The sequence below is a fragment of the Colletotrichum chrysophilum genome, assembly GCF_026319265.1.
Source record: "Colletotrichum chrysophilum strain AFK26 chromosome Unknown scaffold_8, whole genome shotgun sequence".
In the NCBI taxonomy this organism is placed as follows: Eukaryota; Fungi; Ascomycota; class Sordariomycetes; order Glomerellales; family Glomerellaceae; genus Colletotrichum; species Colletotrichum chrysophilum.
Window position 1 is genome coordinate 199,244 of NW_026517295.1, and position 22,902 is coordinate 222,145.

Below are 22,902 nucleotides of genomic sequence, written 5' to 3' on the forward strand. Positions count from 1 at the left end.
GGCTTACGAGGCTTCCAAAGGAGACCAATGGCCTCTGAACCCGGGAAAGAGCCGGACACGGCGTTGCTTTGTGACGAAGCTCCAGATGAGGGTGGAAGGGGAAGAATTCATTAATATGAATCAGTTTTCATGGCATGCGTGCAGAAGCAAGTGGCTGGTCTCAGAAAGAACACCCTACAGGCCTTGAAGGCTGATATGGCAGCTTTAGGCATAGCTCGAAGCCTCTCACAAGATTGGAACTCGGGGCTGAACATGCAAGCTTTCAGTGAGCTAAACTAGGCTTGACGAGGTTCAGACCGACAGTTGAAGAAGCGATGTGGCTTGAAGCTGACAAGCCCTGTGTTTAGAAAGCTAAGATTAGTGAAACGAAACCGTCGAAAGAACACTTGGGAAGACCAACTTTGTCACCAAAGGATGTTCGCGTCGCAGTTTAAAAGCGCCGCAAAGCTTCTACTTACTGCATTCCCACACTACATCTAAGAACCGTTGAACTCGCTTGCAATGCTACAAATACGGGTTGTCGCCACGAATCGCCCGTTCAATCGATGCAATCGCCGTTTGCAACCGATATAATGTCGATCGAGACGAAGAAACCTGTGACTCAAATTAGACTTGCCACATATGAGAACGATCCGCCCGCTATTGATCGTAAGATCAGGGGGCTGAACTCATGGAGAACGACAGTGTCTGCGGGCGCTGTTGTTGCTTCTTTTGTCCTCATTGCAAACGTGGGCGTTCTTGTCTGGGTCCGATACCGCTTCGGGGTTTCGAACGGGATTTCTACCGTCTTTGAAAGTTAGTGATTGCATATTCTACGGTTCGTTCATGGTGCTGATGATTTTCGTTTGTATACTTAGGCTCCTGCATTGAATCGAAAGAAGGACACACTGTGGCCCGACCTCGCCTTCAACATCATGTCCACTGCGTTTCTTCGCGCCAGCAACAGTTGTGCGCAGTTGCTATCCTCACCTTCAAGACGAGATATTGATAGAGTACACAGGAAGGGCAAATGGATCGATATTGGTGTTCCAAGTGTGCGTAATTTGGGACACATATCGTTCTGGCGCGTGTGTTTGTGGGCTCTGCTATTTCTAAGCTCGATCCCACTACACCTGGTGCAAGTGTAAGGGTGCTTTTTTCCCTTTATTCAATCGTTACGATGAAATCCGAAATAACTCCTCTCAGCTACAAACCCGTGATCTTCTCAACTATATCGTCGGTCGATTACCAAGCTGCATTGGTTACACAAGAGTTTCTCAAGAGAGCCGCATAGAACGACACGGAACTCACCAAAAGCGTCAACGCATGGAGCGAGCCCGGTACAGCCAATATAAGGCAGCTGAAAGAGATTCAGGCCTCCGCAGAAGCCGGAGGCCCTACGCGCATCGACAACTCACAATGTATCCAAGTGTATCAAACTCATTATATGAATCGTCTTGGAAGAATCTACTGCTGGTCACGTCGGTCTCCAATAACAACAGCAATCATCCAGATGTTGACGCACAAAGCCGAGAACACCGACAACAGTGAAAACTGGCTATGCCATGGCAATGTGGGAAACTACGATAACTCAGGAAGCAACTGCGACTTCGACAATTTGGTGGCCCACGCATCTTCGTGGAAGATCGAGGGCGTCTGTCGCGACAACTCGAAGTCCGGCTCGTGCGGGAGCTCCTTTGCCGCTCCGATTCTATACTTCCTTGCCAAGCCGTTCCCCAGAAATTGCAGAATCCAGGTCAGCACGACGCTGCTGAACATCGTAATTCTTTTCAATGCTGTCAAGGTCGGATGTCTCCTGACCACCGCCTTCTCTCGCAAATTCGAGCCGCTCGCATCGGTACGCAAGCCCATGCGAGTAACCCGGCCTTACGGCGAGCAGCGAAGCACATTCTGGCTACAGCTATCGTACCGCTATATCGTGCCCATCATGGTCATCATGGCGTTTATGCACTGGTCGGTGTCGCGAAATATATATCTCGTACAACTCGAGATTTATGATAACAGCGGCGAACTAATACCATGTCGGCCCATTACCGGTAGTGGGTACTCTCCGCCACCCATTATGTTGTCTCTGTGCTTCGGAAGTGCCATGATCCTGTTACTCCTAGTTCTTTCGGCTAGGAAATTGAACCCGGGATGCCGATCACGGGATCGTGTTCCCTGGCCATCAGCGCTGCTGCCCATGCTGGCCAGGACGAGGTCGACGTCGCGGCTCGTCACTTACAGTATGGTTTCATCTCGGAGGATGGTACTGGTGGCAGAGATCGCCGGCGAGTGGGCTTTTCTTCGCGGCCTGTGGAGAAACTTGTCGCTGGCGAGACGTACGCGTGAGGTGACTGAGCTTTGCAAATGGTCTAATATTTGTGTGAGAATTATCCCACGGGGAGACCACGGCCAACTGTAAAAGTATTCTTATGTTGCGTCCAACTATACCCTCAAGAGTCTTGGCTAATACCTTATGGCCCTTCTACATTGGATCAATGGTGCTGGCAACAGGCGCCTATTTTTGGACCTCATTTATGCCGCGAAGTCGATCATTAGGCAAAGGTGTTGATTCCTATTGAAGGGATATATATCTAAAACAAAACCACATACAAAATTGAGACCCAACCAAAAAAGATGAAAGAGCATGAAGTCTTCGCCAAAGCTTCTGGCCTTCGTCTCCTCCATAAGCCCGTTCCATCAAACAATCTCGAATGTCTTGACATCGGAATCTATTTCCTTCAATCCTCGTGGCCATATCAGAGCCATCCCGACTCTCCTGAACTTTGTCAATGTGTCATCAACAGGTTGGAGAAGCAACGACCAGTAGACTCCTGAAGAAATTATGACTTCGCTCAAATCCACGCACACGTGCTACCCAGCATCAGCCGCAACGTCCCATGACTTGGAATGGGAGGGCTGAAACTCACCTTGTCTTCTTGCGGGTACGCTGAGTTGCTGCCATCCGTACTCCTCTGATCGTCCGAGTCTTCACCTTCACTGCCTTCACCATCGCCATCCTCAGATTCGCCTTCTAGATTTTCGGTCCAATTGAACGATTCTCCCGAATCAGAGCCCCCAGAATCAGTGTCTCCTATTTCAGAAACGGAGTAGCTAGAAAGGTACGTTAGAAGCAAGTCAAGTAACCTCGGTATCAGAAACGAGACAGCACGTACGATGGATCACCCTTTTCGCGCTCCTCAAATATCAGGGGGAAGCAAAAGCACTCTAAGACACGTGCGCCGCTATCAAAGACGCCACAACCAAGTACGCTACGTATACCGCCAACGTGGTATATTGGAACTCTCTCTGCGTGGTCTTTTTCTCCGGCGAAGCCCGGCCGCATGAGCATCTCAGGCGGAATGCAGCTATAGTCTTCACCTATGCAACATCTTTGGAAACACGATGATGATGATGATGATGATGATGTTACCCTGATGAGTAGACCAGAGGCTGTCATAAACCTACTCTGCAATAAAGTGACGGTTTGCAAAGAATGGTTCACCACAGCGGGTCTGTGACGGTCCTGATAGAGCTTTGTTACCCATTCTTTCGCTCCGTCAGTGGCAGCCCAACACCAAGATGGAAGGCCGGGAAAGTCATAACATGGCGTATCCGAATGTCTCCACAGAAGCTGCTCCGCAAGACCATGTTCCCAAACACCAAGCTTAGTGGCGAAAGAATCGTTCCTATGCTCCTGCAGCTCCGCCACAATCCCGAGGAGAGCTATCATACGATCGGATGGAATGGTTAATTTCTTCTCCGAGAACTGGTCCAAACAATGTATCCAAGAATTGGTTTCATAGAGCTCTAAGTCCAGGAAGTTCCCGCGTGTGTTGAGTTCTACTTCGTTGCATTTCCACTTGACGCCCTTTGACGTGAAAAAGACAATCCTTCGACCAAGGTGCCACTCTTGAAAAGCCCAGGCTCTTTCTCGTAGAAGGCCTTCAATTGAAGGATTTGAACTGCCTGGTATTGGGAGTATATTGGCTTGCTGAATGCTTTGATCAGGACCGTTGTGTACGGTGATGGGGCATTAGAAAGTCGGTGGTAAGAGCTGAGGTCCTACAAGGCCTTCGGTAGAGTCTTTGGAGTTCACAGCTGCGATTACGAGGAAAGCTTTGCGATAAACCGATGGCATTCTCACTGCTTCGTGTTCCCAGTCCTTTTTGTCGTCTTGTATGATACAAAGTGAATCGATCCAGAGATACTTGAATCCGAGCGCGCTGACCAAGTTGAGGGCGTCGCGAAATGTACTTGGTAGTTCGCTCCAAGGTATTGATGCAAGATGGTTGCTGATATTTCCGCTGGTGGTCTTCGGTGGATGTTTATCTTCCGGTCCCCAGCAGTGACTTAACGCACAGTACGTGCCTTTCAAGCCTTTGGTTTCGATCAGCTTGGCTGAAAGAACCCCAGCGTCATGTTGTAGAGATATAACTCGAGATGGCAGCTCTATTGTCTCCGGTTGCTGCGTGACAGAGAGTCCACAAGAAGTATGGTGTTCCAAGCAATTGCCCAGCAGCTTTTGAGTGATACTATTGATCTCTACTGGGCTGTGTTGGATATCTGGAGGCCAGTCAGCAAAATCGCCAGAAAACGGCGTGCTCTTGTTTTCCGGCTCAATGTATCATTGAGTGCAAAACCAGCTAAGCCACCAAGTCAGTAGAGAACCATGCTTTTAATCGTGATGGAGTTGATATACATTGGTCTGCCCACACAGAGCAGTGAGTAGTTGGACGCCACCCAATTCTCCTTCCGTTTTCCACCACCTCCCAAGTTATTGAGGATATACGATTCTCGTCAACTTTGAATTGACTTGAATACGCCCATGTCCTTATGCTTAGTCTTTCGTTGTAGTTGTCGGGTATGTGATCTGGGTCCTGGTCGTAGTCTTCGGGCCAGCTATGCCCGCCCAGTCCCTTTAGAATCTGGCGACATAGTCTACAGCTTTGCGCGGACTCCTCGATTTCTCTTCGTTCATCAAAAGTAAATTCTCTATCATACTGAGTGATATCGGTATGAGGGGAGACTGAGATATGGAAGAACACGGAACACGTCTGACAAGCGTCCATGATGCATAAGACATTGGCGAGGTAGTCTGGCAGTAGCACTGGAACTGTAGAGACGATTCTGATATTCTCGGAACTGTACAAAAAGCTTAAGAGGCAGAAGTTTGAATGAAGGGGCTCACTTTGGAAAGAGAATGTCAGACATAAGACATGAGCAAGTGATTGACAACACATCACACATGACATGAGCTCACTGATTGGCCTCATATCACAGCCTGATTTTCAGTGAGAAGCACCGTGCCTCCTACCCCGCTCCGATAACTGCCAATGATAAGCCCGCATCCTGCAGAAGTGGAACGCAGGCTTTCACCTGCGGATTGATAAGTACAGGTAGGTATGCGTGATTAGTTCCTTGACTGTCAGCTTCGCCCATCCACAGCCACGCGTGAGGTTTGGCACGACCACCCACTTCTCAAAAGTATTGAGATATAGTGCTAAGAATCATCTTTGATGCACTGGTAAAATTTGGTAGACTGATGTCAGTTCAGCGCATGAGCTCCGGGAAGAGTGAGATCCAGTTGTTTCGGAGTTGGAGTCCGTCACCGGCCCCACTTCTCCGCACACCGGTCCCGGCTTGTTTTTTGATTTATGAGTGAACTCGTATTCTTTCACTGCCTTCAAAAATCCTTTTTTTCTCGCAAACAAAAAACCACAGAAGAATCGTCAACCACCTCAAGCAACGAAAACGAAAACGCTCAAAGAGACCGCCGCCATGTAAACCCACTGATGCCGCCATGCCTTCCACTCACAATCCTCACTTCGTCTTGATCGGGCACCCCTTGCGCTTCCCCCACTCCTCAATCGGCGTCAACTTGGCGGGAAACTCCTTCAAGACCGACCCCATATCAACCTTGAAAGGCTTCTCCTCGGCCTCGTTGTACCAAGTGTAAGCCTTCCTCGTCTCCTCAACTACAGTCTCCACCCCCTTGCCGGCCTGCGACTCCAGCGCGCCCTTCAACGCCGCCGCCATCTCACCCGCGAAGTCGTCGACGCTCTGGTTTTCGTGCCCGACCTCCCGGCCCCACGCGCGGCCGAGCTTCTCCGCAAGCTGCGACAACCGCACCGTCTCCGGGCCGCCCACGGGGATGTCCCGCCCGTCAAGCTCCTTCGGATCCCGCTCCAGCGCGGCAACCATCAACGCCGCCAGGTCATCGTGGCAGATCCAGGAGACCTCGAGATCGGGCTTGTGGCAGTACACAATGCGCCCCTCATCCCTGAGACGCGGCAGCGCCCAGCCCTCGAGCAGGTTATCCAGATACACAACCGGCTGGAGCGAGACCACCGCGACGCCACTTCCCTTGGTCGCCTCCCTAAGCACGCGCCGCATCTCACGACGGGTCTCCTGCGCCTCGATGCCGGCATCCTGCTCCGGGACGGGGAAGCTCGTGTTGAAGACGACAAGCTTCACCGTCGCGGACTGCGCGGCGGCCTCCTCGCCGATAGCCTTGGCGGCCGCGACCAGGGGCTCGCGGGGCTGAAAGGACGGCAGGTTGAGGAAGACGGCGTCCGCGCCCGCGAGGGCGGCGGGCAGTGTCTCGACGGAGGTGAAGTCCGCGGTGCGGGTCTCCGCTGCAGCTGCAAGTGCAGCGCGGGCGGCGGCGTCAGCACCACTGCCGTCTGCATCGGAGGATTTGAGGTTGGCAGTGGGGTCGACGGATCGCCGCGTCACGGCGATGGAGTGATGAGATGCGGAGGCAAGGGCGGCTATCTGGGCGGCGCCCTGGACACCAGTCGCGCCGAATACTGCGACGCGCATTGTGAGTCAGATATCCTCTCTTTCTGAGTTAGATTTCCGCGGGATTTTGGCGATGACTTGGGAAGTGAGGGGTTTGCGTATGTGTGTCTCGGGTGAGGTCGTATGCCGAGTGGACGACTGGTCGACTAGTTCGACAGTAGTGTGGAAGGGGGAAAACAGGAGACGGCGGTATCTGTCTGTTGGCTCGGGTCAACTTTTCCGTTGCACCGGCTGCTCAACACCGTGTGTGTTGGTTCCCAGAAGACTCTGGAATCCACCAATGGCTTTTGTTTGTTCAATCAGGGGCGCGGTTCGAGATGTTTGCTGTTTGCTTAAGTGGTAGGGAGACTAACAGGTTGCGCAATTCACACTGGCTTCATAAGTGGATTTCGAATCTAGCGAAATTGCACGACATGAAGAGACTACACGAAGGTCCGAGTAGAATGCGACTTATACCATCTTGGAAGCCCACTAATTGGTTATACGCAAACTGTTGTTTTTTCTTAGAGGCTGAAAGAGTTGCGATTGTCAAGACCAGAAAGAGCTAATGATTCACGCGGCGTTGATCCTGAAGTCCAGGAAAAGCTTTCGCGAGCATTCCCCCTGCATCCAACTTGATCCAGACAACCATTTCTTCAGTGGCGGCATTCTTATCTACTAGGACTGTGGTAATCTTTCTGCTGCAAGTATGACTGGTTCTGCCAGGGTGTGTAAGAGCCCAGCTTGCAGACCAAAAGGATCACAGCCTGAGACATGGCTTGAGATGCCAATGCTGGAGAACTGAGACTCTCGACTCACCCTGCATTGAAACATTGCGGGGGCGGGGCTTCGGGCGGATCTTGTCCCCAGAACCCCGAGATCTAAGGACCCAATGTGTTGGCCAGTCAGGTATTACATATTCACAACCGGGTCTTCGCTACCGACGTACAACGTTGTGCTCCGCGATGACGATGTTGTCTGTCAAAACAGCTTCCAACCAATGAGAAAGATGGGAGGGATATCTGCACCCGAGCCCAGGGAGTTGGGAACGTTTCGTGGGGTTAACATAGTCACTTATAGCGACCTCAAATTTGAATTCGTCTCTTGCGTCTTGTTCTTGAGGCTCAACACTCATGGTGACACCTAGTCTGTTCACATATATCGCCAACATGGCTATTTCGACAGCACCTCCAGCTTCAACGTCCACCTCGGACATATCCAACGAAAAGACAGACCAACAAACCAATCAACATGTCGAAACCACGACGCCAACTACACCCCCCTCTGAAGTCGACCTTCAAACCGATGGGAAGCTCAGCAAAGAAACCATCCTCGCCATCATCGTATGCCACCCCCAATCCCAAACACCCTCAGCCACCCATCAAAATCTAACATCCTCATCCCACAGGCACTATGCGGCCAGATCAACGCCTACGTAATGACAATGCTCATCCCCTCCACAACCCTCCCCTACATCAACGCCGACCTCGGGCCCTCCCCGAACTCGACCTGGATCACCGTCACCTGGACCCTCGGCGCCTCCATCCTCGTCTCCGTCGGCGGCCGCCTCTCCGACATCTTCGGCCGGCGCTACTTCATGATGACCGGCGCCGCCGTCTCCATCGTCGGCACCCTCGTCGGCGCCACCGCCGGCTCCATCAACCAGATGATCGTCTCCGGCGCCCTCTTCGGCATCGGCTCCGGCTTCCAGGAGCTCTGCTACGCCTGCGTCCAGGAGTGCGTGCCCAACCGCCACCGTGTCAAAGCCGTCGGCGGTCTCGACGTCTCCCTGGCGCTCGCTTTCACCTCCCCGCTCGTGAGCTACGCCTTCATCGCCCACCAGGACATCGGCTGGCGCGGCGCGTATTGGTACCTCTTCGCCTTCCACTGCGCCGCCTTCGTGCTGCTGTTCCTCTTCTACCGCCCGCCCGACTTTGAGATGAAGCACCGCAGGAATGGCAAGACGCGGCTGCAGCTTCTGGCGCAACTCGACTACGTCGGCGTGTTCCTCTTCATGGCCGGCGGCGTGCTGTTCCTGCTGGGCATCAACTTTGGCGGGCGGACGTATCCGTGGACGCACCCGGGCACGATCGCGCCCATCGTGCTGGGGGTTTGCTGTTTTGTTGGTGTCGGCGTCTGGGATGCGTTTGCTGAGCTGGAGTACCCGCTGTTCCCTCCCAAGTTGTTCAGGCGTGTGAGAGAGTAAGTCGGCGGCGTACCGAAACTTCACGCCGTCCGTATTTGCTGATAGACTGATTGCAGGTTCGACATGGTCATGGTGGTATGCTTCGTCGGGGGCATGCTGTACTACAGCATGAACGTCCTCTGGCCCAGACAGTCGCAAGCCTTCTTCGTCGGGCCGGAGGAGACCATCCTGAGAGGAGTCTACGCGACTGTGTTCTCCTGCGGCACCTGGAGTAAAGCCCATCCGGAACCTGCCATGTTTGATACCTAGTGAAACTGACTGAGAACTAGCCGCCGGCTTGATCACCGTCTTCATCTGCTCGCGCCTGCACCACGAGAAATGGCAGCTGGTCGGATTCACCGTCGTACAGACTGCTCTCATCGGCTCAATGGCGTCTGTCGGATCCAACGACCGCGCCCAAGCCATCGTCACGGTCGTGATCACAGCCATCACCATAACACCGCCCCAGCTGCTCTCTTTCACGATGCTGTCCTTTGGATTGGAAGACCAGAACGATTTGTAAGTCTCCTCCTGCCCATAACACACCAAGCCCATCTTCGACTTTGGCTGACTTGAGCACCAACCCAGGGGCGTAGCAGTCGGTCTGGCTGGGACATTCCGCCTCTTCGGCGGCGCAGTAGCAACGGCAATCTACACAGCAATCTACTCCTCTCGCCTCGCCGACGTGTTGCCCGGCGAGATGAAGTCGGCAATCGACGCCTCGGGGGTTGACTTCTCCGAGTCGCTGCTGGCCGGCCTGGTCAAGGCGGCGGGGACGAATACGGCGGCAGCGTACGGCGCCGTCGCCGGGGTCACGCCGCGGCTGACGACGTTGGCGATCGAGGCGACCAAGCAGTCGTACGTTGCGGGCTTTCGGCTCGTGTATCTTGTGGCTATTGGGTTCGGCGTTGCGGCGACGGTGGCGTCGATGTGTACCGTCAGTACGGACAGGGCGAAGAAGAACAATGAGCGGGCAATCGTATTGAAGAATGAGCTTGGAAAGGACGAGAACATGTCAAAGGTTGTATGAGAATTATGCCGAATAATTTGCAGTTCCAGGAGGACCACCTTGATTCTGCGAAGTCACATGTCACGGAGAATGAACCAGGCACTGTCAACATCTTGTATTCGTGGCGGGGAACGGCTGATACCTAAACCCCGCCAACGTGTTTGTCCTACATCACCGGAGCTGCTCACGATGCATTTCTCTTGCCCAGATCAGCCTTGCAAAGCATATTGTGCCCTGCTGACCTCCTCCTCCTAGCAATTTCATGGGTATTCCATAACGCCGATTGACCACCAAGAGCCAAATCCATAGAGACGAGAAAGAGTCGTGTACTGTTGTGCCGCCCTCTCAACGGAGGGGAAAACCTTGTTTTTGTTTTTGTGGTATAATTCTCATGTGTTGGCCGTGTTTATCCGTGTTCATCAGGCCCCGTGGGTATCCAACAGTGTATGTGTATGTTCAAAGAAAGGCGAGAAGAACATCCGAAAATTCCTTGGGCGCTCGTGAGAGGAGTCACCGTTTCATGCAGACGTCGGTGATTTGCCGAACGTCGAGTGTGTGCGCAATAGTTGTACATAGGGAAATGCGAACAGAAGAGGCGCTTGGTCGCGCGAACTGGAGGGTCGTTTCAAACGCTTGCAATGTTTTTTTGGTTGAAACCATTGATGGTGCTCGCCATCTTGCAAGAAAGTGAGGGCAGGAAGAGAATGAGTCTCAGCCCCAGATGGGTACGTTGCGGTAGGCTGGAGAGTTGTAGCTGTGCAGGACTCTATAGGGCGGGTTGCCGCTTGTATGCACACTGCGACTGCGGCTGCGGGTTCTGTGTAGACCGGGCTGCGCATTGTCAGGAGAAATGTCTTCTTCCTGCTCCCAGTGTTGCTGTTCAATGTTCAGAAGCTGCTGCTGGTAGTAGGCGCCACTTTGACTGGCGGATTGGCTCATTGGAGGAGGCCCCCGCGCTACTGGTCCTCGATACTGCTGAGAGTAACCGTCGTAACTTGCCCGATGGCGGAGTTGACGAGGAGGAGGTGCCCGGGACATGGTAGACATGCTCCGCATGGCGGGACGGGGAGGGGGCAAACCAGCTTGATTGCTGGGACGCCACTTGTCATCTGAAGCCTGACGGCGCATCGCGTACTCCTGCTCAAGCATTGTGTATCTGCGAGGGCTCATTGGCGGAACGGGAGGGACGTCCAGTGTCTCGTCAATTCCTCCGGGGGATGCTGCTGGGTAACTGTAGATCGCCTCGCGGCTGGTTTGCCTGGACAAACTCTGCCGTCTCTGTTGCCCCTCACTGGATGATGATGATTTCGGGCGCAGCGGCGCAGGCTTTCGAAGGCTCTTGCCGCTTCGAGTGTGCAAGCTGACAGGAGGCGACGTCTTTCTTCTGAGATCGGCCTCAGAGAAGGTTTGGCTGCGGGGCGAAGGAGCAAGCCCGCCATCACCGTTCATCGAGGGCATCTGGCCTTGTGCGCGAAGGTGCGTTCCCATACTGCGCTCCATCTGCGCTGTCATCGTGAAGGTGCGACTAGCTGAGCGGGGTCTTTCGGCCTCTCTCGATTGAGGCAGAGCCATGAAGGCTTGGTCGAAAGAACTCTTACCAACACTGTCGCTCACACTGCCAATGGCAGTGATCCTGGATTCAAATCCGCTGTGAATCTCGTCGGCCTTGGTTTCTTCCTCCTTCGCCTTCTCAGCACTGGCGGATGGAACAGGCTTCCGATGAATGGAGCGCCGCGGCATCACCGAGGCAGCAGCCTGTCCGATCGTAGAGCCAACATTCTGGAACGACAGACGACGGGGAGTCTTGGGAGTCTTGGGTGTCTTCGGTACCTCAGATGCCTCGCTCGCCTGGAGAACTGGCTTCCTAACGACAATCTTTCTGTCAATAGGCGCCAGGTCTGGTGCATCGGATTGCCCAATTTCGATACTGCCGACGCTGAAGATCGTCTTCAAGGTGTCCTTGCTTTCCCGGGTCCGAAGAGTCAACCTCCTGGCGGACAATGGGAACCGCCCAGAGTGCTCCTCAAGCTTGGTCTGGACATCCTGAGGTACAGTAGGAACGGCATCGTTGGCGGCATGGGTGTCATGAACAGCCGGAGGTCCTCGCATACCCGAGCCGGTGAGGAATCGCTGAAACTTGCTTGCGCGTTGAGAGCCACTACCAATTGTCATAGTTGAAGGCTTATCGGACTCGGCGGCGCTAGATTCAGCGGGCTGCGGCGATGTGGGGCCGGTTTCCGCGGCCTTGGCCATATCGAAAGTCGTTTTCCGGTCCCGACGAGCCAGGTTGAAGAATTGCAAGTGTCTCGGAGAGGTGATCGTCATCGTGTTAGTGTTTGGCAAAGTCATGGAATCGTTCTTGGGTGGCACAGGCGGAGGAGTGGAAGAGGCAGAGTCTGAGCCAGCTGCATCAATCGCAACCTGATCGATATTAATGGTGCTGATTGCTGGAACAGCAAACAAGGGCGATGAGTTGGAGACAGATTTCTCGTCGCCCAATTGCTCCGTGGTTACGCGTGCCGGTCGATCTTTTCCGGTCGCATTTGGCTTGGCATGGAACGACCTCAGTGAGACATTCGAACTGTAGCCGGAATCAGCCTTGGACAGCGGCTTGTTAGGCTGGTATTCCGTCGTTGGGCTGGTGACGACTCCGCTGTCAGCGCGGACGACACCCTGGTATTGCTTCTGAGACTGGTCTGCTTGCAGTTGCTCAAGAGACGGTTTCGCGTTCGGGTCATTTCTGACGGTTAGAATCTCGGCCGAATATTCAACCTGCACATCGTCCTCGAACAGCTGATCTTCCATCGCTGTGTGCTTGGATGCAACCTTTAGCTCGGGGCTGAGCGGCCTAATGTGGAGTCAGCGTGAGTCTTCTCACGATTTATTACAATAAATGACGTCTTCTGCAAGAATTGGCAAGGGAGGCCACTAACGAGTCTGTTCGTAACCTGGGTGATTCCACCCCCAGCAAAGTCGTCTCAATCGGACCGAGTCCCTTGGGCGTAGCACCACGCTGTGCCGGCGACACAGTAATCTCAACCTCGTAGTTACCATACTCCAACTCGCCCTTCAGATCATCGTTCGCAAGCTTTTCCGCCATCGCCTGGTGTTCGATTGACGGCTCGAGGTCCGGGCTGGGAAGAGGGCTAGCCTCGCCGTTCGTGATTCGCAACGATCCGAATTTCATCGTGCCTAGTGGTCGATAGTCCATGTCGGAAGGTGTGAGGGCACGTTCAACGGGCTCTTGGACGGGCGGCGGCAGAAGCTCCGGCATGGGCTCTGCTTCTATAAGCTCATTCAGGGCCATGAAGCCTCCCTCAATAGAGTTCAATCTCGATCGCCCGCCGGCTGGGGTCGACGGCATGCTGTGCCGAAAGCTTGATCTCCTCGATGCGGAGTAGTAGTAGTCAGTTGCCGAAGGAATGCGAGTCGCGACTCCTGGTGTCTGCACCATGGATCGTCGCCGGACTGGGGCGTAGAGAGAAACGTCAGAATTGGCCCTGGGAAGTGGCAGTGGCAGTGGTGTTGTCGGTGCTGCTACTGGTGTTGCTGGTGTTGTCGCCGGCGGCTGGTGCGGATGCGAACTCTTCCACGTATTGGCCGTCACCTGGAAAGGTGAAGCCTCGAATTTGCTGTCGGACATGATGGAATTCTCCTCGCAAGCGGCGAGATCTTCACTCAGATTTAGCAATCGCCTGGATTCGTAGGACATCAAGTTGTAGTTTATGGATTGTCGGTTTCCAGGAACGAGCCAGCTGTTTCAGGAGGTTAGTTAAAGTGCACCGACGTGCGGCCAGCCGGTGTCACGTACCTGTCCACTTGGAGCTGCCTGGCTTGGTCCATGTCCTTCTGAGACTCCCAAGTCATAGAGTTTGCCCTCGACATCCTATCTTCAGCTTCCGGGCTCACTAATATTGTCTGCCTCCTCTTATCCTTGCGACGCGCCTCTTGGGAGCTCTTGGAGCGGAATAAGCTTGCTCTCCGCTTCCAGTCTCTGGCCGGCGTTTCTGGCTTAGACTCGGGTTCTAGTGGTACTGGAGGAAAAGCTTCGGCTGGCGAAGATGTGTCGGTCTGCAATTCATTGGTGGTCGGAGGCTCGGGTGAAAAAGCTTCAGACATGACGCGGGAATTTGATCGAGAAGGCGGGAGGCTGACGGAGCCGGTGCGGCTGTGGCTGCCTAGTAGGCCAGCTGCCTGTGCCGAAGATATCGAGCCATGGTTTCCGACTCTCGGTTTGGAAAGTTTTTGAGGTGCTCTCCTGCTGCTGCTGTGAAGGTCGGATTGCTGAATCGACTCGATCGAGTGTGTGTTGCCCATTTTGGCACTTGGAGTGCGGCCTGGTTTTCGCGCCTGCACCAGGTCGCGGTTGTAGCAAGCCGGTGAAGACGAGGCGGGTGGGCGAAGAAGAGGGTGAGGTCGGAGGGCAGGCTGAGGAGGTCCAGCCGGCAAGATGATGTTACGACGACCTTGACACTGCCATGCCGCGCAAATATTCCGTAGCCTGCCTTCTTTCTGTTCTTGGAACTCGCGGTTTCGTCTTTTTTTTTCCCTGGATCCCAAAAGCAAGTGCGCCTGTGCGGGAAGGGTCAGGATAATGGCGTGATAAGCTTGGGCCGGTTGATGTAGAGCTCACTGTGAATGAATAAAATAAAAACCAAGCACGGCAGGAGCAAGGTGAGGTCGAGTACCAGCGCGATCAATGAAGCAAAGAGGAAAGGGGTGGGCACTCTTGGGGTCTAATAGATCACCAAAATGGAGACCAGGACGAACAGAGAAAGGCGGTGGTTAATGGTGGGATAGGCGCAATTAAAGCAGAGATGGCATGGGTCTGAGGCTTTGCGCACCGGACCAGACCGAGCGAGCGTCTATCGATTAAGCCCGACGGATGCTCCACATCAGAGAGCATGCCTGTCTGGCCGTTCTCCAGGTAAGGTCTCCGTACGGATAGAACGTCTTAAGACGTGGGCATGGGCAATAAGAGTCAGTTACCAGGATCAAAGGCGAGTTGTGCACGCTTGCTATGCAGCCAACGGAGTTGTGGGAGCGGGAGCAGTACGGGAACTGCAAAGCTGAAGTGGTTGCAAAGCACCAGGGCCAAAAAGCAGGTTTGGACCGGGAGCGATGTCTAGGTCACGGTGTATTATTCCATTGCAGCATGGCAGGCGTTGGATGTATGTAGGTACTCAGGTACTCCCTAGAAAACTAGTATTGCCCTGGTGCCCGTACTGAGCCCGGGCAGTGTGGTGGCATGGTGGTGTAGGAATGGGCCTCAGATGGCATCTGCTGCTCGAACAGATGCCATGCACAAGAAACCAGGAGGTGGAACTGACGGTGACGAAGTGCATGGTTTGAGACGCGCAAGGTGGGTTGGAGAAGGGCGGAAAGGGACAAAGTACCGCCTGCGGCAGCGAATGGGCAGGGCTCTTCCAGGTTCCAAGGACCATGACCGCTGGCCGGTTGCTGGTCCATGCAGGGCTGCAGTGGCATGCGTCTTGGCCGAGCGGGACGTCCTTCGCACCTGGTCTGGACATGAAGCGTGGTGGGGGGGGTTCAAGTGCCAAGTCATGCCGGACGGCCATCCGTATGGGTGTAGCGGCATCCAGCGGCATCGAGTACCCAGTAATGGCGGAGGCGATGCCTCTCTGTTGCGCTCTGGACTCTGCTTTACGAATAGTAGCTGCTGTAAGGTGAAGGCAAGGTGAGGTGTCAAAGTACCATGTACACCCTAGAGTGTGCCGTCCGGGGGACCATCATTGCCAGCCAGCAGCCAGGATGCGGATGAGGCGCGATGGACCTCCAGACGGGATGGTGGTGCAGTTCTTTCGTCTGATTGATACCGTCCAGATTTCCTTCCCTCATGTTGCGGTCTGGCCGGGTCTGGCGTTGGTCCTTGGCAGAGAGACAGATGCCCTTGTCCTGTCTCGTTGGCTTACAAAGGGCTTCTCCAGACATGATGGCTTAATTGTGCGACCATGACAGCCACGACGGCGGCACCGCCATGGGGAGAGAATGGATCAGGCTAGGTAGGGAAGCTGCAGGCTGGAGGCGGCTGCGATATCCACCCGAGTGAGTGGATGTATCCGTACCCAGATGGGATTCCTTTGTCTTGTTGCTGCACTCTGCAAGCTACATCAGATCGAGCTGTGCGCATATTCGCCCCTCACTGGCTCCGGACAACGGCTGGAATGATCTGATACGGGCATTCAGGCTGACGGGCGGAGCTGGCGTCTTGACGCCGATGAAGTTGCGCGTAGGTAGCGAGCGGGCTTTGATTAGGCGTGTCCGAGATGCAGGTGGCCATGGGCAGCCAGACCGTCAGCCAACGCGGTGAGGTGCTCGCCGCACCGAAGGTACAGATACTGGGCAGAAAGCAGAAAACGGCAGCCGGCAATGAAGGTGAGGTAAGCTAAGGCAAGGAGCAAGAGAGAAGACAAGGCGTCATTGCATGTCTCGGAACGCTCAGGCAACTGGGCGGTTACCCCAATTGGATGGACGACGATGGAGGATGCAGCAGCAAGACGCAGAAGCTGAACGATGGGCGATGGAGGACCAAGATCTGTGTGGAAAAAGGTGTTGGTGTGCACCGCGGCAGCAGCAGCGTGGCCGAGAGGCGTGTGGTGTGGGAGAGTGGGTGTGGCTCGGGCACACATTGAGACGATGATTGATGCATCGGAGTCCTTGATTGGATCAGTACCTAGACACGGGACGCATCGAGACCATGACGCGGGCGCGGCACCTGTTACCTCTCTACCTGCGGCGGACGCCCTGATTCATCATCGTCACGAAGGTTCTTTCTGGCTGTGTCCGTACCGCGTAAGTTTAGGTAGTGAAATGAGGTGGACGTCGTAGCTGGAAAATGAGGATTGTATTCGTAGGGTGGCTTGGTGTTTGGGTGGAAGGCTTTCGCCCAAAGTCGGGATTGCGAGGCCCGGATCGGCCCCGCCAGCGCCATTGGAGCCATTCGAGCTAGGTGTTTCCTTTCTCAGCACTGCGGACTTGTATCCGCTTGGATGGGGAATTTGGGGGCGTCAGACTCTCCTGGCACGGCGATGTTGGCTTGTTTTAGTGCAAGGCAATCGCCAAAGCCAGCCCAGAGTATCGGGAGCTTCTTTCGTATCTTCGTTGAGGTAGCGTGGGTAGGTACCTTACTTGCTCACCTTCCTGCCTTAGATGTGGTGTTTGTTTCCTTCCTTCCTTCCAGGTCCTGCCGGTGCATTGGGTCCTTCCGTTTGTTCCTCCTCGTTCCTTCCCGTCTACTTACGGCAGGGGCAACCAAAACCAACCTCGCGTGTTTCTTGCCGTTCCTTCCTTACCTCAGCTCGCAGATCAGAAAGAGCAGCCTGCTGCCATGCGCAACGAGACGGAAGGAAGGTCGCAGTGAGGGGAAGCTCAAGGGAAGGAACGACAGAGAACCTGGGAAGGTACGATTAGCCCCCTCGTCCTATCCCAAGTCCGTCAAGCCACCACGTTGCGACCTCACCTTCCTAGGGTTGGAGTTGCCCGCTCCGCGTCCTGCCCTTGCCGCCGCCGTGTGTTGTTCACGAGGTGGTTCCTGTTCCTGTTCCTGTTCCTGTTCCTGGCTTTTTTCCCTTGCTTTGCGTTAGGTCGCTCATGGCAGGTTCCATCCCTCGAGGACCCGGCCTTTCTCTCCGCGGCCACAAAACCCACGTTTCTTGCATGAGGTGAGGACCACGAAGCTCTGTCTGTGACTGTCCCGTATCTGCCGTGTGTGTCTTGTCTTTAGCCAGGTGGTGGCCTCGCGCTCCTCCTTCCGGACCCTGGGCGCTTGCTCAACCAACATAGCGCCATCTCCGGTTCGCTCACTTTCCCATGCGCCTTTCGCAAATTCCAGATGCGACCACACGCTTGACCGGACTGACCTGACCAGACCAGTTCTCGATCAAAGCCAGACCTGCATCTTCCCCAGGTCACGGCATCCGATCAACCTATTTCTCCGATGCCGACTACCGCTCCGTGGTGCTCCCATCACTATCAAATTCCCCTCGTCTTATTCTCCTTGACCCTATCGTATATCAGATCCAGATTTCAAGTTAACCTGGTTCGGTCATTATGTGCCCTCTTTCTCCCCGCCCGCGCTCGTTTTCGTACTACGCTGCGACGCCAGCTTCTTACACTGCACAAGTGGTGGCCTGGACACCGACAGGGATAGCTTCCCCTCATCTCGCCATCATTTGGCGTGCTCTGCCTGTCCGTGGTCAACGCAAATCATCAGTTCGTCTCTCATCCTCCCTCTCGGCCGCTGGCGGTGCCCGCGACCTCACCTTGCCCGGTGTGGATGCATGCATCTCACTCCCGTCAGTGTATCGGTAGCCCTTCAGATACAAGGTGTCAGGCACGCAGTTAATGGCTGTGCCACTAAAATGTCTGGTCGTCGCCCTTGAGGCTCAGTGAAGGTGCTCGTTTCAGAGTGTGGCACTTGACTTGATGGGGCACTCGGGGGTTGCAAAGACCAGCATATCCTCATCACACGTCCTCCCCTCCGCTCTCTTTTCAAGCAATATGCTTGGTCGCCTCACCAGCAGACTTCTGGCAACCCGATGCAGTTCGTGCATGCGAAGGGATGCCCGTCGTCGATCTCCAAATCCCATCAGCCACTCTTTCAACGTCGGACAAGACAATCTGAGACTGCCCGCACCCCGATAACAGCCACTCCCTGTCATCAGCCTTCATACTTCTGGAATAAGGTGTCGACCTTCAGACGGCGGCCAAGCACGTATTCGCGTCCTGCATGGAAGCACTCTAATTCCCCGACCCCGTCAAATGAGAGCCGCCGTATTCTGCACGTATTCAGCATCATAATATCCGAGTATTGCGAGCACCAAGACAACACTCCATCGTGGCTCCTCACGATGCCTTGACATGGACCGAGTATGGCTCCCAGCCGCCGTGGAATAGGTAGCCTCCTCCTGGTGTCACAGCGGCCAATCTCCCCCACCAGACCTGGCTCGGTGCGCCGGCCGAACAAGGTTCAAGGGTTCGTGAAATTGCCCTTTTTCGGCCGCATCAGGTTTTCCACTGCGGATACACAGTCACGGGTGCCCAAATGTCGATAACGACAACCTTCCATCATTCAGAGCTCATCGGCCGAGCATGCAATTTACTTTTGCCTGTTTTCAGTGCGACCATCCCCCTCCCCACACATCGAAAATCAGGAGTTTCCAGCCTATTCTGTAAGCCACGTTTGGGAAACGTCATTCAGTACCACAAAAGTCCTGTTTTCAGCGTTGATGGGTAGCGAAACATGCACGCTGGGATACACGGACAACGGCCGCCATCGAGATCGCATTCTCAATTCTGCACAATTCGCAAGTGGATTATTCTCCGAGTGGGCGGAATGACAGCCAGGGTGATGGGTCAACCGTCGTCTGTGGTGTACGAACACACTAACCACTAACAAGCTGTAAACCGCGAAAATGCTCCTAGCGACGTTGCACGGTTGCAGTCGCCAAAAGTGCTGGGTGCGCAATTGCCAGGATTTCAGGATCCGACTTTTCTGCCCAGGAGCCCCAGCCAACAACGGTCTCAGACACTCGAGAATGAGACGCTGCGCTGCGCTGCTTGCACTCGCTTGCTAATACACACTGCTCCCGGCCATCGCCCGTAGCGGCTTATCCAGACCGTTAATTGCACTGCACAACTTGACTCGCGAGGTACGGACACTTTTTTCCTGTTGATGCCACGAATGACCACGACGCGCCGTGCACTTGGTGCTCGTTCGGCCGAAGATGCAAGTAGATGGTCCCCTGGAGGTCGAAAACTCGTGGCAACTTGCAAGATTGTCCACTTTCAAGGACTCGCGGGGAGCGTGGGAAGTACTGTGTACTTCACCTTTGCTGGCAGGCCGTGTTTCCGCGGTTCAAACTTATCATGTCTGTTATCAGCTCGAACCCCGCCAGCCCGCAGCATCGTTGAGACTTCGACCGCTTTTTCGCCGGCAATGTTTTTATTCCCATCCCTGTCTATCGGGTGGGACAAACTGGCTGGACGATGGTGCTGGACGAAGCAACAAAGTCGGTCTCTAATCCAACCACGACCAAGGCTTTTCCAAACATGCGCCTTACGACGCTGCGACGTCGGATGTGCGCTGTTGACCCATGGCAAGTCGAAACAGCCGCCATATCGAACCAAGCACGCAGACTGCACCGAGAGTACGCCGCCTCGGAGCATCGTCGGAGCACCTCACCGCAAATGGAACGGCACCGCGGCTCCATTTTTTAAGGCCGGATGATCATGCAACCTGAAGATGGTTGCGCCTTGAGCCAGATTGATCTGCACTCCATTCATCTCGCCAGTTCGTTGTTTTTCAGCCTGTTGCCGCTCGCCGACGCACGACATCCGGCTGCTCGGAAAAAGAAAGCTGGCGGATGTCTCCAAACTCTCAACTTGAAGCAGAACTTGCGCAAGCGCGTTGTCCACGTCAGTCTGACTCGGCGCAAGCACTCGACTCAATTGCTCCAGAACTCGGTGACCGCCCTTTTTCCGAGCCGTGGACTACTGTCCAACCCGGAGGAAAGCCGGTGAACTCATGTCTCCCGCGTGGCCTCGAGTCAAGGCTGACGGTTGCTCCAAAATGACTCGATGTGGTTGGACTTTATTCGTGGTCATCCAAACGATGCTACAACAAGACAGTGGGTGTCCCAGGCGCTGCTGGCGGCTGCTGGCAAAGCCCATCATGAGACGATGGCAGAGAAACTGAATGACGCCCAAAGCGCCCACGGACGAATAATTTTCGATACCCGCGCGATGTTGCTATGGTCTATGCTAGTGGTCAAATTCAGAGCTCGCTCCGTCTAGGCTTATTTCGCCTAGACTTTCCCAACTGTCATCGGTCAACGTGGAGCGAAGCGAAGCTCATAGCCAGGCAGCCCGATCCAGGAGAGCAAGAATGCTGCCGAGGAAATCATTGTTTAGCAACCAGGCACAAGGCGCAGTATCTTACGAACTTGGATATCCTTGGGGAAAATAAAGCACGTCAGTAGGCTGCGCAAGCTTCACCGATCCGCTCTCCACCAAGCTCAATCGCAAGACAGCCCGTCCCAACATTGGCACACATTTCTTCAGATTTGAGTCAGTTCGCCGCATTGAACGGACGAAAGTCGCCTCGTCGGCATGGAGGTTGGGGTTCCATGACCTTCCGGAACGTTTTGATCTCCGGTCCCCTGAATGAGTCGGGAGACCTCCATACTTCATACGTAACCAACGTGCACGGGCAAAGGACTCCTTCTCGTTTCAAAATCGTTTCTCTCACCACGACAGGGCGAATTCTATTCTGTTGCGACCACTAAGTTTGCTGACACACAATTGTCAGCCAACGCAAGGGACTGTCTATCGTCAAGGACACTCACCTGAAGGGCACATTTTCGACCTTCATCCCTCCGCCCGTGCACTCGCGGACTCGTCGACTGAAGTCGCATCTTGCGTATGCTTGAGCTGATATTTCCAATGACAATGCCGCTTCTTGGCGCTGCGGCTCGATGTTGTTTGTTGTGAAACCTCGACAAAAGGCACGCCCGGTCATCAAGGATGCTCGATGCACGACTTTGACCTCCGGCGGGATTGGCAGCTCATCCGGTGCATTTTTCTTCAGATTCAGAAAAGGGGACCAACGCTCTGACCGGGCGTTCGGCCATCGATCACTTGAGCAGTAGTCATGGTGGTCGCATTGAGTAGCAGACAAACTCAAACTTGGTCAAGCCTGCGGTCAAGGCCGTCGGTGTTCATGTCTATATTTACGGAGACGATTTTGCTTTGCCACAGACTAACTAGAGCGGTCTGCTTAGGGCAATTTTTGATTCCAATCAAGCAGACGTTTCGACGAGACCCAGGTTGTCGAGACGTTGTACCGGATCCGCGTCCACATTCCGAAAAGTCCGGGATAGGCTTGACATGACGATCAACAAATTCTCCGAGGCATCTGCAGGTTATATGGACACATGACGAAACAAAGCCTCACGCCAGGCATCTCACTGCGTCGATTGCCTACTCTCCAATTACATAGGTACATCCTTCATCTCCAATCCATACCTCATGCAGGCGGCCAGCGTCAACATCAATGCGGTCGCCGACGCCAAACGTAACCTTCTCGGGCTGTTCATCCTTGGGATAGGTGATTGTCAAGTTCCCTCTCAAGATCAGATGTGTTGTCAGACCGCGATGCGAATGCGGGGGATAATACGCGTTCCTGCAGATTCAGATGTCAGTCTGCCGTTGGTTTTCTGTATCGGGATAACACTTCATGGGCGCTGCAAGCACAGAAAGTCGTCGCCCAGCCACATGTAGGAGATTATTACTACATACGGTCCATCGGTCCAAGTGAAGACGTGAGGAAAACCCCACGATTTGACCTCGGCCTCGCTGCTGCGTTGGGTCGGCATGATCACGACTATGCTGGTTGAATGAAGCGGCCTTTTGCGAACGACGATATGCAAGCGCTGCAGATGATCGGGAGACGGAGGCGGTTACGTCACTGGGACGAGATGTCGAGACCTGTGTTTGCGCGGGGTACAGTTCCCCCTCTTCCCTTTTCGATCAGGTCCGAGACTGGCCGGCAGTTCCGACTGTCAGCTCGAATGGCGTGAGGACTTTGATTTGGGGTATGTGCGGGAAATCAAGTGCGCAGGCCGTTGAGAGTTTCTTTCGGTCGGATCTCTCGTATGTCGGTGTCAGTGGAAGCTTGGTTGGCGTGACTGAGGACTCTTTGGCCATGCAGCAAACAGCAGCCGCACGCCGGTGCTGCACGCACTTTACCCCCACTTACCCCGAGCGCATCTCCCCCCGATCCGGGTTGGTGGCGAGGTGCCCCGTGAGGCGGTGGTTGGTCTCCGTAAAAGTTACGGAGAAGCGCACCACAGCACCGGCCGTCTCGTGCCTCTAGCACCTCCAACTAAAGGTAGCGAGCGGAACGAACGACGTTGACAACTGA

At 54.4% G+C, this 22,902-nt stretch overlaps 4 protein-coding genes across 4 annotated transcripts; 2 read left to right on the forward strand and 2 right to left on the reverse strand.

Moving 5' to 3' along the window:
* Positions 1–1,492: 1,492 nt before the first annotated feature.
* COL26b_001750 (uncharacterized protein) lies at positions 1,493–2,331 on the forward strand (the record flags this gene model as incomplete). The annotated part of the gene is made up of 2 exons (XM_053174692.1): positions 1,493–1,953; positions 2,172–2,331. 2 exons carry the CDS (start codon positions 1,493–1,495, stop codon positions 2,329–2,331), a joined length of 621 nt encoding a protein of 206 aa, XP_053041315.1.
* A 3,474-nt stretch (positions 2,332–5,805) lies between these two features.
* On the reverse strand, positions 5,806–6,807 carry COL26b_001751 (uncharacterized protein; the record flags this gene model as incomplete). The annotated part of the gene is made up of 1 exon (XM_053174693.1): positions 5,806–6,807. One exon carries the CDS (start codon positions 6,805–6,807, stop codon positions 5,806–5,808), a length of 1,002 nt encoding a protein of 333 aa, XP_053041316.1.
* Positions 6,808–7,934: 1,127 nt separating this feature from the next.
* COL26b_001752 (uncharacterized protein) lies at positions 7,935–9,980 on the forward strand (the record flags this gene model as incomplete). The annotated part of the gene is made up of 5 exons (XM_053174694.1): positions 7,935–8,108; positions 8,174–8,967; positions 9,028–9,182; positions 9,241–9,469; positions 9,539–9,980. 5 exons carry the CDS (start codon positions 7,935–7,937, stop codon positions 9,978–9,980), a joined length of 1,794 nt encoding a protein of 597 aa, XP_053041317.1.
* A 690-nt stretch (positions 9,981–10,670) lies between these two features.
* COL26b_001753 (uncharacterized protein) lies at positions 10,671–13,323 on the reverse strand (the record flags this gene model as incomplete). Its single annotated transcript, XM_053174695.1, has 2 exons — positions 10,671–12,807; positions 12,893–13,323. The coding sequence occupies 2 exons, from the start codon at positions 13,321–13,323 to the stop codon at positions 10,671–10,673; spliced, it is 2,568 nt and encodes an 855-aa protein (XP_053041318.1).
* Between the last annotated feature and the right edge of the window lie 9,579 nt (positions 13,324–22,902).